Below are 14,553 nucleotides of genomic sequence, written 5' to 3' on the forward strand. Positions count from 1 at the left end.
CATAAATGCAGGGTGGTGGCCAGCCTCCTTCACAGTGCCATCGGGGCACCTGGCAGGAAGAGCTTTTCTTTGAAATTTCAGGAGAGATAAGAGTTGACACCAAATGGTCAAAGTTTGCATTTAATCAATCTAAGTGTGGTATACGTATAGCCTCGTACTGGTTCTTAAAAGTCTCAGAGAAATAAGCCTCTACTGCTTTTCACAGAATTTCCTGAAAGCCATAGTAGGGAAGGAAAATGGGCAGCCCCCCATCTGGTGGTTTTTGCCCTCTCTGCACTGGCATTGACACTGCTGAACACGTGTCCTTCACAGCCAGCAGACATCACCCGCTGCTTAGGTTGTGTGGCTGCCATCTCTCCAGCCTCGTCCTTTTTTCACACTCCACCCTCCTGCTCCATGTGCACTGTCAAGGGGGTGCTGAGAGCCTCCAGGCTTTCCTGCCCCAGGAGGTGAAGTGTACACACAGCACATTTGTGACTGCCAGATAGATCTGTGTGAAATGTGTTTCCCATGCTCGGAGTGTGAATATTATTATTCCCATAATGGCCTAGCTGCTAAGGATAAAACTGCTATCAGCATTCTCATACGAGCCCTTTCTCACTGTGTGGCCTAGGCTAGTCTCAAACCTGAGACTACATACAGGTGGTTATGCCTGACTTTTTTTTTTTGTCGGTTGTGGGGCTTAAACTCTGGGCCTCAGTTCTTCAGCTCAAGGCGAATGCTCTAGCACTTGAGCCACAGCACTACTTCTGGTTTTCTAGTGGTTTAAAATTGGACATAAGAGTCTCATGGACCTTCCTTTTCGGGCTGCAGTCCTCAGATCTCAGCCTCCTGAGTAGCTAGGATTACAGGCATGAACCACCAGCTCCCGGCTACTATCTTTTCTCTAAAAAAATTGTGGTTATAAAGGTGATGTACAGAGGAGTTACAGTTACATAACTTTTTTTTTTTTTTTGTCGGTCTTGGGGCCTAAACTTTGGGCCTGGGCGTTGTCCCTCAGCTCAAGGCTAGTGCTCTACCATTTAAGCCACAGTGCCACCTCTGACTTTTTCCTCATATGTGGTGCTGAGGAATTGAACCCAGGGCCTCATGCCTACAAGGCAAGCACTCTTACCACTGAGCCACCTTCCCAGCCCAGCCCCTGTAACAGTCTTTTGAAAGCATATGTTTTCATTCCTTATGTGTAAATACTATAGTGGGATCTTTGGATAAGTACTGTACTTTGTGTGTGTGTGTGTGTGTGTGTGTGTGTGTGCATGCGTGCGCACGCATGTGTGCACGTGCACATATACGCATGCTAATTCTGGAGCTTGAACTCAGGACCTGGGTGCTGTCCCTGGGCTTTTTTGCTCAAGGCTAATGCTCTATCACTTGAGCCACAGCTCCACTTTGGCTTTTGGTGATTGATTGCAAATAAGTCTCATGGACTTTCCTTCCCAGACTGGCTTTGAACCTCAATCCTCAGATCTCAGCCTCCTTAATAGCTGGAATTTCAAGTGTGAGCCACAGGTGCCTGGCACTTTCTCACTTTTTTTTTCCTTTTGTGTCAGTCTTTTTTTATTTAGCATATTTTCATGTTTATTTACTTCATAGCATATTCTATACCACATTTTGTTTATTCATCTGATAATGAACATTTGTTTTTTTCCACTTTTTGGCTATTTTGAATAATGCTTCTAGTAACACTGGCAGACACATATCTACTTGACTTTCTCACTTTTATAAGACACTACCACACTTTTCTCCTGGGTTGTGGCCTCTCACCAGTGCTATGAAATCCGCTTACTGTGTGCCCCTCTTCTAACACCTCATGCTACTTTCTTGTGCATTTGAGACACTCCAGTGTGGTGATCCTGTCACATTGTGTTGTTCAGTGCTTAGGAGGGAACCTAGGCCCTTGTGCCCATTAGGTGTGTATTGAGCCCCTGGGCCACACCTTTGTCCATTTTGGGGGTTTGCATCCTGCCAGCTATGGCTCTACTCACGCATTATCAGTTCTAGCAGTTATCTTTGCAGGCCCTGGTACTGCAGGAGGCTCTATAACACCTTCCTCTGCTCCCTGTGCTTCTCATAGCCAGGCCTGCAGGGCACAGGGAGGAAAGGGCATCCTTGTCTCCTTCCCAGTCTTGTGGGACAGGATTCTGATATATCCCAGGAAGAGTAGTATCTCCAATCAAGTAGCAATGCTTGTTCTTGTCCCTGGGCAAAAATCTAAGTGTTCACTCTGAACAAGCACAGGCTATGTCCTGTTGCTCTGCTTCTGTGAGCTGATGGGACCATGCTCTTGTGAATGGGTGTAGATTTGTTACCACATGGAGACTCCTGGGGAACCTTCCACCTCTGCCCTCAAGCCAGTAAGTGCCCGTACTCCAATGAGGGGCTGGTGACCACAAAGGGGCCCCTTCCTCCTCCTTCCACACCCCTACCCTCATTGGCCCTGGCCCTGATGGTTTCTGCTCCTGCTGCAGAGGGAGGGTCTTGAAAATGCAGAGAGGATGACCCAGAGCAGCTCCCCCTCCTCCGGTGTCCTGTGCTGCAGGCAGCTCCTGCAGGGATTGGTGCAATCCAGGATGCTGCAAGCAGAGGAGCTTGGAAGATGCCACTTGCATTTTTATTTGGAATAAAAGTTTGTTTACTGCCACAGGAAAGGGTGAATACATTTGTGTCCACTGGTTCAGTGGAAGTGGTTGTGCTTAGAGGATTGTACTTGACTTCACTGGCTTCTACCTCTCTCTAGGTGATAGCAAACCCTTAGACATGAACAAGTGGTGGGCCTCTGTGTATGCACATTCAGTGTGTTAGTATTAAGCCCATGCTCAGCACCTTTGTGGTCATATCCCAGCAGAAATGGCCCATACCAGGCCCTTGCCTGAACATCGGGACACTCCCATCCTAAAGTAAAAATATGTTAATGACATAATGTATAATGATGAGTGTAGTAGTTCATGCCTGTAATCCCAGCACTTGAGAGACTGAGGCAGGACTGTGAGTTCCCACCAGCCTGAGACCTTTTTTTTTTTTTTGCAGGGTGGGGGTGAGGGTGGGGGTGGGAGGGGCCGATTGTGGGGCTTGAACTCTGAGCCTGGGCGCTGTCCCTCAGCTCTTCAGATGAAGGCTAGCGCTCTACCACTTGACCCACAGCGCCACTTCCAGTTTTCTGTTGGATAATTGGAAATAAGAGCTTCATAGACATTTCCTGCCCGGGCTGGCTTTGAACCAAGATCTTCAGATCTCAGCCTCCTGAGCAGCTAGGATTACAGGTGTGAGCCACCTGTGCCCAGCTCTTTTTTTTTTTTTTAAAGCAACTCTGCATTTCTGTCCTCGCTGTTGTGTCACATGGTGCCAGCAGGACAGCAGATCTAAGTTCTTTGGTTGAGATCAGGATCGCCGGACTGAGCATCCCAGAACAGCACTGCCTGTCGCCAGCCCAAGAAAAGATACCAGCACACACCTAAAAGCACATTTGTTGCTTTTTGACCCGCCATGAAGTTATACTAGGAAGCACTGGGCCCTCATCTCTGCCTCACTGCCTCTGGTAGTTTGCTTTGTAAATGGGCGAGTGTGCTGAGTCCAGTAACCACTTATTTAGGATCCTTTGAAGTAAGTCCCCTTGCAGATTGTCTTAGTGTGAATTGTCATGCTGAGGTGATCCTTGTGCCCCCCGGAGATCAGAGGCCCTAGGACACTGGCTCCCAGGCCAGCCAGGCATGTGCATGTATGATTGTGCCTGCTAACTTGCAGCATAGATATTCACATGCATGCTCTTGTGATTTCAGCTGACACAGAAGATGTGTGCATCGTGGAAAGATTGTTCTCGAGCAGCTTAGTGGCCATCGTTAGTCTCAAAGCTCCCAGGAAACTGAAGGTTTGCCACTTTAAGAAGGGAACAGAGATCTGCAACTACAGCTATTCCAACACCATCCTGGCCGTGAAGCTCAACAGGCAGGTGAGTGGCATTCCGGAGGATGCACTACCCGGTCTTGGGGTCCTACCATGTCTGGGACAGAGCAGAGATCAGGGCTGGTGCCCCCACTGTTCACCCTACCACCTGTCCCTGGGTTGTGTGCATGCACCTGCATCCAGCAGCCCAACAACTCTGTCCTCCCATCTCAGCCCCTGTTCAAACCACCCTGTGCCCATACATGCCCTCACTCCTGCCCCACTGTGTTGCTCATCCCTAGGGTACAGGTTTGGCATCTGCATGTGCTTGCCTAGACAGAGCACAGCATTTCACTTCCTGCTGCCCTTGCTCAGCATGTTTTCCTTTAAAAGTGTACTCGACTACTTTTCATTGTTTTGTTTTTCCCAGTCCTGGGGCTTGACCTCTGGGCTTGGGCTAAGGTTTTGTCCTCAGGCTAGCAATCTACCTACCACTTGAGCTGCAGCTCCACTTCAACTTTTTGTAGTTAATTGGAGATAAGAATCTCAGTGGAAGGCTGGTGGCTCATGCCTGTAATCCTAGCTTCTCAGGAGGCTGAGATCTGAGGATCTCAAAGCCAGCCCAGGCAGGGAACTCCTTGAGACTCTTATCTCCAATAAACCACTAGAAAACTGGAAGTGGCACTGTGGCCTGAGCGATAGAGCAATTGCCTTGAGCTGAAGAGCTCAGGTACAGTGCCCAAGCCCAGAGTTCAAGCCCCACGACTGACAAAAAATAAAAAAAAAAAAAAGAGTCTCATGGACTTCCCTGTCCAGGCTGACTTGGAACTTCAGTACTTAGATCTCAGACTCTTGAGTAGCTAGGATTACAGGCAAGAGCCACCAGTGCCAAGCCCTGTTTTTTTTTGAGATAAGGCCTTGTTGTGTAGCCCAAGTTGCATTTTGAACTCAAGATCATGTACTAGAATTATAAGTGAACCACCATACCCAGCTCTGTTCTTCCTCTTGTAAAATGTTCATTTTACTTGTATTCTCCTAAAACAAACACAATTCCCTGGTCCACACCTGGTGCATGGCCTTTGAACTTAACCTGAAGGCTGTGTCCTGGTTGGGCTGCCCAGATACAGTACTGCCCCTGGCCTGCAGTGCACTCTGTGAGTGGTGGCTGGTGTGGCACAGGGAAGCAGACCACAGCCAGCAGTGAGCTGGAGGCTGGGGGACCCCTTCTTCATAGGAGCCAGGGATGCCCTGGTAACTGACAATGCTGCCTGAGCTCATAGCTCATTCTCTTACCTTTGTGCACAGAAGACAAGAAGCCACGATTACACCCAGTTCCTGCATAATAATTATGTCACCTGTGACGTGCTTTTTTAAAAAATTGTCTCTAGTTGTACAAAGGGGTTTCAATCCAACAAATCAGTTTATAAATACTCTGCATCTTAATCGATGTCTCCCTTTCCATCTCTGTCATTGTCGTTCATCCTCTCATGTTACCCCCAGTGTGTTTACAGGAGTAAAAACGGAGTTGACTGGCCCATGAGTGAAACTGTACTTTTCACACATTGCTAGGCTTTTCTTTTTGTCTTAGTGGGGCCTCGTTCCCATTTATAGAGGAACCACCTGTACCACCCCCTCCAGAGCCCACTTTGCTCAGCTCTAGTGTCTATTGAGAACTAGTACACTCAGATGCATTCATGGGAGCAGGCCCATGGGCTCAGCACTGGGGAGCACCTGCATAGTGTTCTTGGAGTGGATGGCATCGTGCTCTGGCAGATGTGAACCACATCCCCACCCGCAGGCTGCATGCCAACTGAGACTTCTGTCATGCGTGCTTCTCATCATGTGCCCTCTCTTTATAGAGGCTCATCGTGTGTCTGGAGGAGTCTCTGTATATACACAACATCCGGGACATGAAGGTACTGCACACCATCAGGGAGACCCCCCCAAACCCCGCAGGTAAGCCACTGAGAGAAGAAAACCTGCTTCTCTAGGCCTTTCAAAGATAGCTAGACCTGCTGTGTGCTGGTGGCTTACTCCTGTAACCCTAGCTACTCAGGAGGCTATGATCTGAGAGTCACAGTTTAAAGCCATCTGGGCAGGAAAGGATGTGAGACTCTAATCTCCAATTAACCACTAGAAAGCCAGAAGAGGAGCTGTGGTTGAAAGTAGTAGAGTGCTAGCTTTGAGTAAAAGAGTTTGGGGACAGTGCCCAGGCTCTGAGTTTAAGCCCCAATACTGACTGGGGGGTGGGAGGGGTTGGGGGGAAAGGGGCGGGGGAGCTACAGCTGAAAGAGTTCCTCCCTATTTATGGGTTCCTCAAAAATACATTTAAAAAGAGTAGTGATCCTGGAGCTAGTAAGGTGGCTCAGTGGTAGAGTGCTTGCCTTGCATGCCTGAGGCCCTGGGTTTGATTCCTCAGCACCACATAAGCAGAAAAAGCTTCAAGTGGCATTGTGGCTCAAGTAGTAGAATGCTCACCCTGAGCTGAAGAGCTGAGGGTCGGTGCCCAGGCCCAGAGTTCATGCCCTACGACTAACCAAAAAAAAAAAAAAAAAAAGTAGTGATTTTGCCAGGTACCAGTGGCTCATGCCTATAATCCTAGCTACTCAGGAGGCTGAAATCTGAGGATTATGGTTCATAGGCAGCCCTGACATGAAAAAGTCTGTGAGGCTCTTCAATTAACTACCAGACTACCAAAACACAGGAAATGGAGCTGTGACTGTAGTGGTAGAACACTGGCCTTGAGCACAAAATTCTGGAGACGGCGTCCAGGCCCTGAGTTCAAGCCTAAGGACCGGCAAAAAAAAAAAAGTATAAGCCAGGAGTAGTGGCACGCTCCTGTGGTCCTAAGCACTTTGGAGGCCAACACAGGAGGATCTTGAGTTCCAGGACAGCCTGGACTACAAAAGTTGTTAGAGCAAGTTAGCCACCTTCCTGCTGGCACTGTTTGTAACCATCCAGATGCTTATTAGAACAGGATGGGACCCTCAGAGCTAACAATCCCTTATCCATGCCCTCCTCACAGGCTTGTGCGCGCTGTCAATAAACAACGACAACTGCTACTTGGCCTATCCAGGCAGTGCCACCATTGGAGAGGTGCAAGTCTTCGATACCATTAATCTGGTAAGGCCCCTATGGTTCCTGAGGAGCTCCTTTCTAGACACATCATGGCAGCTTTGACATCTAATTTCCTGGCTCAGTGCCACAGCCTGCCCTGCCACTCTTAGTGGTCAAGCAGGTCTGGTCCACCTGTCACCACAGGAAACCAGGAAAGTGGCTTTGCTTGTCAGAGTCTTAAGGAGCTCTCCACGAGCCCTGCACAGGCAGTGTGTGCGTTTGGTGTGTGTACCGGCCACAATGGTTGTTCAGCCTCTGGCCGCACTCACCTGTTACTGATTTCCCTCTGCAGAGAGCTGCAAACATGATCCCGGCTCATGACAGTCCTTTAGCTGCGCTGGCTTTCGATGCAAGTGGGAGCAAACTAGCCACTGCTTCTGAGAAGGTAGGTCTGTAGGCCAGAGGCTGGTCATGGGAGCGTCGCCACTCACATGGCAGCAGAGGTGACATCTGCTCTCAGAACACCTGAGTGCTTACAGGGAGAAAGTGGTGTTTTGGTTTGGGCTCATGGTTTTAGAAGTCTTGGCCATGCCCAGCTGGCTCTGTCACTCTGGGCCCTGTGGCAAGGCAGAATTTCTAGGTAGGAATGGTGGAGCAGAACGAAGTCCTGCCCTCTCCTCTGGTATTCAGGAAGCAGGGAGAGAGGAAAGGGCTGGGGTCTCCTAAGGACACACCTCCCAGTGGCTTGGGAGGCCACCAGTTAGGCATCATTATCTTAGGAGGAGGAGGATTCTGCTCCAGCTGGTCAATACACTTAGTGCACCTGCCTTTTCTGTTTAACCAAGTTGAAAGTTCATCATGCTTTTTACTCACACCATTCTGTAAGTTACAAATACTGCTAAGGCTATGCATGTTGTGATTTACTCTGATGTGTCCTTCTGGGACTTCTTGTGTTGTCTCTGATACATTACACATATTTCCCATTAATTACTTGAGTTCTACTAACACAAATTTGTAGGTTAAAGGCAGGTGGCCCTGTGAGGCCTGGCAGTGCACACCAGCGATGCAGAGGTAGGGATGTTCCCCAAGTGCCGCTTAGCCTACATGGTGACCCCTTATGGAGCCCAGGCTGTGCCTGAACTATTCTTCTACCTCAGCTTCCCAAGTGCTAGGATTGCAGTCATCCCCACCATGTCTAGTTTGGGTTTTGTTTGTTTGTGTGATGAGGTCTTACTATGTTGCCCAGACTGGCCTTGAACTCCTGAACTCACAAGGTCCTTTTGCCTTTGTCTCTCAAGTAGCTGGATTGCAGGAGAAGGCCACCATGCCCCACTGCGTTTGGTCTTTTTTTTTTTTGGTCAGTCATGGGGCTTGAACTCTGGGCCTGGGCGCTGTCCCTCAGCTCTTCAGCTCAAGGCTAGTGCTCTACCACTTGAGCTACAGAGCCACTTCCGGTTTTCTGGTGGTTAATTGGAGATAAGAGTCTCACAGTCCTTCCTGCCTGGGCTGGCTTTGAACTGTGATCCTCAGATCTCAGCCTCCTGAGTAGCTAGGATTACAGACATGAGCCACCAGCGCCCGGCTTGCCTTTGGTCTTTTAAAGTGAATATACAACTAAGTTAGCAGTCAGACTGCTCAGTCAGACTGCTCAGATCTGTGTGGTGTGAGCTCCTGCAGAGTCCCTTACCAAGGCTGTGCTTGCTCACTGGGGCAGAACAGTGAGGTCCCATTCATACTCAGCAATGCAATAAGTAAATGCTTCACTGAGTCAATATAGTCCCAAACCAAACACATCGGGCACTTCCTAAAAGGTCAGCTTGGAAGGCCCTTCTGCGCAGGCTGATGACAAGTGCACATAGGTGTGTGGATCTTACATGGCTGGCTGATTTTTGTCTTACCCTTCAGTTCCACGTGTGCCAAGGTGTGGAGCAGTCACAGCTACCGCCCCCACTCCCTCGTTTACACCCAACAGAGGAGAAGTCATGGTGACCATCCCCACTAGAGCATGTGGCTAGTGTGGCTGTGAAAATCTGCACTGGGACATACAGTTGCTCGCTCTCTTCTCCAAGACACGGCTGGGATCTGAGTTTGGCAGCAGTGGGCACTGTATTCCAGACTGCTTCTTTGGTGGGAATCATATTGCAGCTGCCCATCCCCAGCCACCCTGTTGCCACTTCTGAGGCAGCAGTGTTCATGGCTGGTGTCTAGATGAGAGGGGTAGTCACACATGGCTCCTGCCAGCCCACGTGTCAACAGGGTTCAGCAGAACTGAGCCTGTGTCCACAGCTTTCCCATGACCCACAGCTCTCCTATGGTGGCCTCTCCAGCCTAACAAGCACCAGCCTGGTCTGTGTACTTTTACCAGCAGGGGACACCAAGTGACACCGGTGGGGTGGGCACTGTGGCAAGGCAGCTGAAGGGGGAGTGACAGTAGACATGGTCCTCTGCAGTTGAACAGTACAACCAGCCATGTCAACTCTTCAGCTGTCACTTCCTAACGCTTGTTGTGCCCTCACCTGGCCTATGGTCCTCGTCTGCTCCCCCCCAGAGCCACTCAGCCTTGGTTGGTCTTTGAGCTCCAACCCTGCTTGGCACTGCCCTCGGTTCCCTTCACTTGGTCTTGCCTGATGCTTTGATTTTGATAGATTTCCCACTGGAGTCCCAAAATAGCCTCCCTCCCTAAATCAACTCTGTCCTCAGACCAGTGTCTCATTGACTTTACATTCCGTACCTTATTTGACCCCTCTTCCCATTTTATAGTGGGGTTCGGCCCAGGGCTGCCAAAGGAATTGGATTCCCCAAATTTCGCTTTTTCACTTTAGTGTGTGTGTATGCACGTGTGCATGCACGCACGCATGTGTGCACGTGTGCTGGTACTAGAGCCTGAACTCAGGGCCTCACACACTTGCTCAGTGTTTTCACTTAAAGCTGGCATTCAGCTCTTTGAGCTGCAGTTCCACTTCTGGCTTTGGTGGTTAATTGGAGGTAAGAATCTCATGGACTTACTTGCCCAGGCTTGTTTCGAACCATGATTAGGTATGAGCCATCAGTGCCTGGCCTGGCCTGACGTTGCTTTTTTATGATGCTAGGCTACCCAAACACTACCTTCTTTTCTATAATTCTGTTATTAGTAATTAGTTTACCATTATTTAAAAATATGTATATATTAGCTCCTAGAAGGCCTAATTTCAAGGCCATTAAAAATGGAATCATTTGGGGACTGGGAAGGTGGCTCAGTGATAGAGTGTTTTTCTCTTACATGAGGCTCTGGGTTCAATCCCTCAGCACCACATAAACAGAAAAGGCTGGAAGTGGCGCTGTGGTTCAAGTGGTAGAGTGCTAGCCTTGAGTCAAAAGAAACTCAGGAACAGCTCCCATGCCAAGAATTCAAGCCCCACAACCGACCCCCCCAAAAAAATGGAATCATTTTTGGCCAGTAATGAAGAAATGTTTTATTTGCACTTAAACAGTTCTTTGTACATGGGATTGATGGTGACCTCCCACCCCACTGTGCTGAGTCTGCCCAGGCCTGCCTTCCAGGCATTGCGCCACTAGCATAAAATGACTCCCAGCTGCTGTGACCCAAGGGCAAGCTGTTAAGTTGTGTCCCTCTAGAATTAAGGCTGTACAGGTAACACTCTGCCTTGGTGTGTGCACATGCGTGTGCGTGTATGTATATATATAGAACTTTGCATCCTCTAATTCTTGAGGTACATGCTCATGGTGTCCTTACTCCTAGAGACGTGTATGAACTCCTGAAGCCATGTGGCCAATTCCAAACAACCTGTATTTGCAGTGTTTGTAAATCGGTAGATATTCTCCAAATGTGTTGGTCTGATGAGAACCTTGCAAATCTGTAGGCCTTGGACTCTTCCTGTGGCACACATTTAAGGCAATGGCCACTGCAAAGTCCCTGCTCAATCTTGTCAGCCTTTGTGCTCCACAGTGCCATCACTTAGTGCTGGCCTAATTGCCTCCCACTGACAGTCCCCTCGCATTCTTTCCTGGATTCTTGTCATCTTTGTCACCCTCTACTTCACCCATCCTCACTTCAGTTCCTGTGCACTACAGGAAGGGAGGAAGGCAAGGAAAGTCAGGTTAGAGGCATGGCCTAAGTGGCTATGCAAGCAGGCTGAGCAAGTATGAGGCCCTGAGTTCAAATCCCCCTGTACTAGGCGGGGAAAGAAAAGTTTTCTTGGGTGGTTACAGTAGCCACACCTATAATTCCTACCACTCAAGAGGAGGGGGTCTCAAGGATCACAATTGGAGGCCATCCTAGGCAAAGAGTTAGTGAGACCCCGTCTCAAACAACAAGCCAGTTGTGAACCTGTAGTGTTACTGCCCCAAAAAAAGAAAGTAAAAATTGTAATAGAAGTCATTTTGTACACTTGCACTTTGTTTTTGAGGCTGTGAGTGAGTTGTGGGATCAGGAGGTCCTCTGCAGTGCTTCCCATGGCAGCCCTGCTTCCCCTTGAGATGACCAAGGGCCCCTCGTCCCGTCCTACAGCAGGGCTCTGCGTGTAGACCCGCAGTGTACCAGAGCAGCTCTCCTTAGAAGGCTGGGTGGCAGGCAGCACAGGCTGTCCTGGCGGCCGGTGGCGGTATTCCCTCCCCAGAGCTGTCTCTGGAGGCCAACCCCAGGAGCCACCACCAGTCTGAAGGGACAGACAGGAAGTCCCCTTACCTGCCAAACGTGGCTCTTTGATTTTCCTTCTTTCTTCCCATCCCAGGGGACCGTGATTAGGGTATTTTCCATTCCAGAGGGACAGAAACTCTTTGAGTTCCGGAGAGGAGTAAAGAGGTAAAGTACAGACCCACAGCCCAAGTCCAGTCTCGGGTTACCTGTGACCCTGTCCCACGAGGCCCAGTGAGTCACCCCAACTTCCGGTCAGTTTTGTCATGCAGGGATTTCTCTGCAGGCAGACCAGTGTCCTGGTGCCTGACTCTGCCTCGACCCTGGCGCCAAAGGTAGAGAACTGGAGAGGCCCCTGTGACAGGCAGAGCCAGGTGGCAGCGGCCTGCCCAGTCTTGCCTGGCTAGCCCATGGTCTAGAGTGCTCTTCTGCCCAGTCTCCCCTCTGAGTCCACTTCCTGCCAGGAGCCTGTCCCCTTGCTTGGCTTGCTGAGTGTTCCACCTGTGCCCCTGCCCCATTGGGCCCTCCAGCAGCCAAACTGTCCAGTGTGCCTGTTTCCTCTTACATCCCTCCCCTCACCAGTGTCCAGGAGGCTTCTTGCAGCACCCTTGCCCTGAGCAGCCCACCCTCAGCTCACACCCCACCTGAACTTGTAACTGACTTCACTGTAGTAGTGGCTCTGCCCCCACATTGTGGGAACCTCCTCAGGGCCTCACGGCGATGCCTGGGCCTGGCCACTGGCTACACCCGGGGGTCTGCCTCAGGACCTCTCAACTTCTCCAGAACCTTCCACTGTTCTTTTCAGCATGCCTTTGCTTGGAACAAACTACATATCTGTGCATATACATTTCATGTCTGCATGCACGCATGCACACACACACAGACAAAGACACACACACACCATTGGCCCAGGAAAGCAGAGAGACCAGGCTGGCATGTGTAAATACTGAAAACACTGAACTCAATACACACACACTCCCCAGTGAAGGCAGAAGCCTTACTTATCCAGTGGCTTGGAGGTTTTGGTTGGTGAGCCTTGGGGCCTTAGTGGTTCAAGTTTGTCTATGGTGCGTCACTGAGGTAAGGCCATTGGTTCCCCTGTTTGCCCTCGCCACCCACCGTCAGCTCACCTCACTCATATTGCCCTGGTTCCTGGAGTTTCTGGGGTATCTCCAGCCTTGGCACGTCACCCAGGACATGGCACAGGGTAATGGGCAGGAGGGGGTCGCCAGCTCCTACCACAAGGCCAGCCCTCGTGCACCCTGTCCCCAGGTGTGTGAACATCTGCTCACTGGCCTTCAGCATGGACGGCATGTTCCTGTCTGCATCCAGCAACACGGAGACTGTGCACATCTTCAAACTGGAGACAGTAAAGGAGAAGTGAGTCGGGGCAGGGCCGCTCCACGTCTGTGCCAGCCTGTGCACTGGAGGGGGGGGAGGGTGGAAACGCCAGGTTTAGGTGAGACAGGGTCTTCCCAATGCTAGAGAATGAGACACACACTTCCTAGAAGGAGCAACTACCCTCACCTGGGGCAGCCTCTGTCCAGTGGCGGTGATCTGAACTCTGCTGCTTAGGTGTGTGTGGTGGGGGCTCCTGCTATCCAGAACATCCTCCCGGGGTCCATCTTGCTTATTCAGATATCTTGTTCAAAACAGTGTAAGAGAACTCAAATACTACACAGAGTAACCACCAAAATGGGCCTCAGGGAAGTCATTCAAAGTTTTAGGGGCTTCCAGCTTCGGTAGTCCAGCAGGAGCTTCTGAAGGTCACCTGTCACTGCAGAACCCCTGGGGGAGGTCCTGACTACTCCCTTCTGACCAGGTGGCGGGGAGTGGTTCTCAGTGACAACCTGCCCTGAGTTCGGGGTGCTTCCTCACAGGCCTCCGGAGGAGCCTACCACCTGGACCGGCTACTTTGGGAAGGTGCTCATGGCCTCCACCAGCTACCTGCCCTCCCAGGTGACAGAAATGTTCAACCAGGGCCGAGCCTTTGCCACCGTCCGCCTGCCATTCTGTGGCCACAAGAACATCTGCTCCTTGGCCACGTGAGTGGGGACAGGGCTTGCCACCGGGTGGCAGGGCTTGGAACCTTCCCAGACCTGAGCGCTGAGGCCCCTCTCCCTCCCCCCGTCTGTGGGTATTGATGAAGACCTGGGGGGGGGGCAGGCTGGGGGAGGGACAGGACACATGAGCCCCAGGCAGTGGCTGTGGCGCAGGGCAGCGGGAGTGCTCAGTAAAGATCTGTCACCTTCACCCTTCCATGACCCCTCAAATGTCATTTCCCTAGCTCAGCAGATTGGCACAGCAGAAGGTTCTGGGTGTGGGCAGCCATAGTGAAGTGGGGTTTGGGCCAGGCCTCCCAGGTGGCTCCCAGTCTGGCAGTGTCTGGCCTCTGTCTGGACTGGGCTCCTCCTGAGGTGCCTTCCCAGTCCTGCCACAGCTGACATCAAAACTACTAAGTATCTTTTCCAAAAGTCCAGAGTTTGTGTTTGCTTCTTGCTAGGATCCAGAAGATTCCCCGGCTACTGGTAGGGGCATCGGACGGCTACTTGTACATGTACAACCTGGACCCCCAGGAGGGCGGCGAGTGTGCGCTCATGCGCCAGCATAGGTGAGGCTTGCAGCACGCTGTGTCCCTTTCCCAGATGAGCCTCCACCCCCGCCTGCCAGCATGCAGCTTTCCTCACAGGAAACAGGATGCACATTGATTGGGAAGTGGTGGGATTCGATGCGACTGCAATACTAAAATGCTTCTGTGGGACTGTGACTGTGTCTTAGTGGTAGAGTGCTTGCCTAACATGCAAGAAGCTCTGGGTTTGATTCCTCAGTACCCATATACACAGAAAAGGCCAGAAGTGGCACTGTGGCTCACGTGGTATAATCTTGGGAAGTTTTAGTTTTGGTGGTTCTCAGTGTTTTTTGTTTTTTTTTTGTGTGTCCGGTTGTGGGGCCTGAACTCTGAGCTTGAGCACTGTCCCTCAGCT

At 50.7% G+C, this 14,553-nt stretch overlaps 1 protein-coding gene across 2 annotated transcripts in view; it reads left to right on the forward strand.

The window, feature by feature from the left end:
• The window catches only part of Wipi2 (WD repeat domain, phosphoinositide interacting 2), a 42,419-nt gene that overhangs the window by 13,053 nt on the left and 14,813 nt on the right, over nucleotides 1–14,553 (forward strand). For both annotated transcript variants that reach the window (XM_013023525.1, XM_013023524.1), the window contains 8 exons: nucleotides 3,777–3,946; nucleotides 5,739–5,835; nucleotides 6,905–7,002; nucleotides 7,289–7,381; nucleotides 11,667–11,737; nucleotides 12,842–12,949; nucleotides 13,450–13,614; nucleotides 14,073–14,180. In XM_013023525.1, coding sequence (XP_012878979.1) covers nucleotides 3,777–3,946; nucleotides 5,739–5,835; nucleotides 6,905–7,002; nucleotides 7,289–7,381; nucleotides 11,667–11,737; nucleotides 12,842–12,949; nucleotides 13,450–13,614; nucleotides 14,073–14,180 — 910 coding nt within the window. The remainder of the gene's footprint in view (nucleotides 1–3,776; nucleotides 3,947–5,738; nucleotides 5,836–6,904; nucleotides 7,003–7,288; nucleotides 7,382–11,666; nucleotides 11,738–12,841; nucleotides 12,950–13,449; nucleotides 13,615–14,072; nucleotides 14,181–14,553) is intronic.

This window comes from Dipodomys ordii, unplaced genomic scaffold (assembly GCF_000151885.1).
Source record: "Dipodomys ordii isolate 6190 unplaced genomic scaffold, Dord_2.0 Scaffold68, whole genome shotgun sequence".
NCBI lineage: Eukaryota > Metazoa > Chordata > Mammalia > Rodentia > Heteromyidae > Dipodomys > Dipodomys ordii.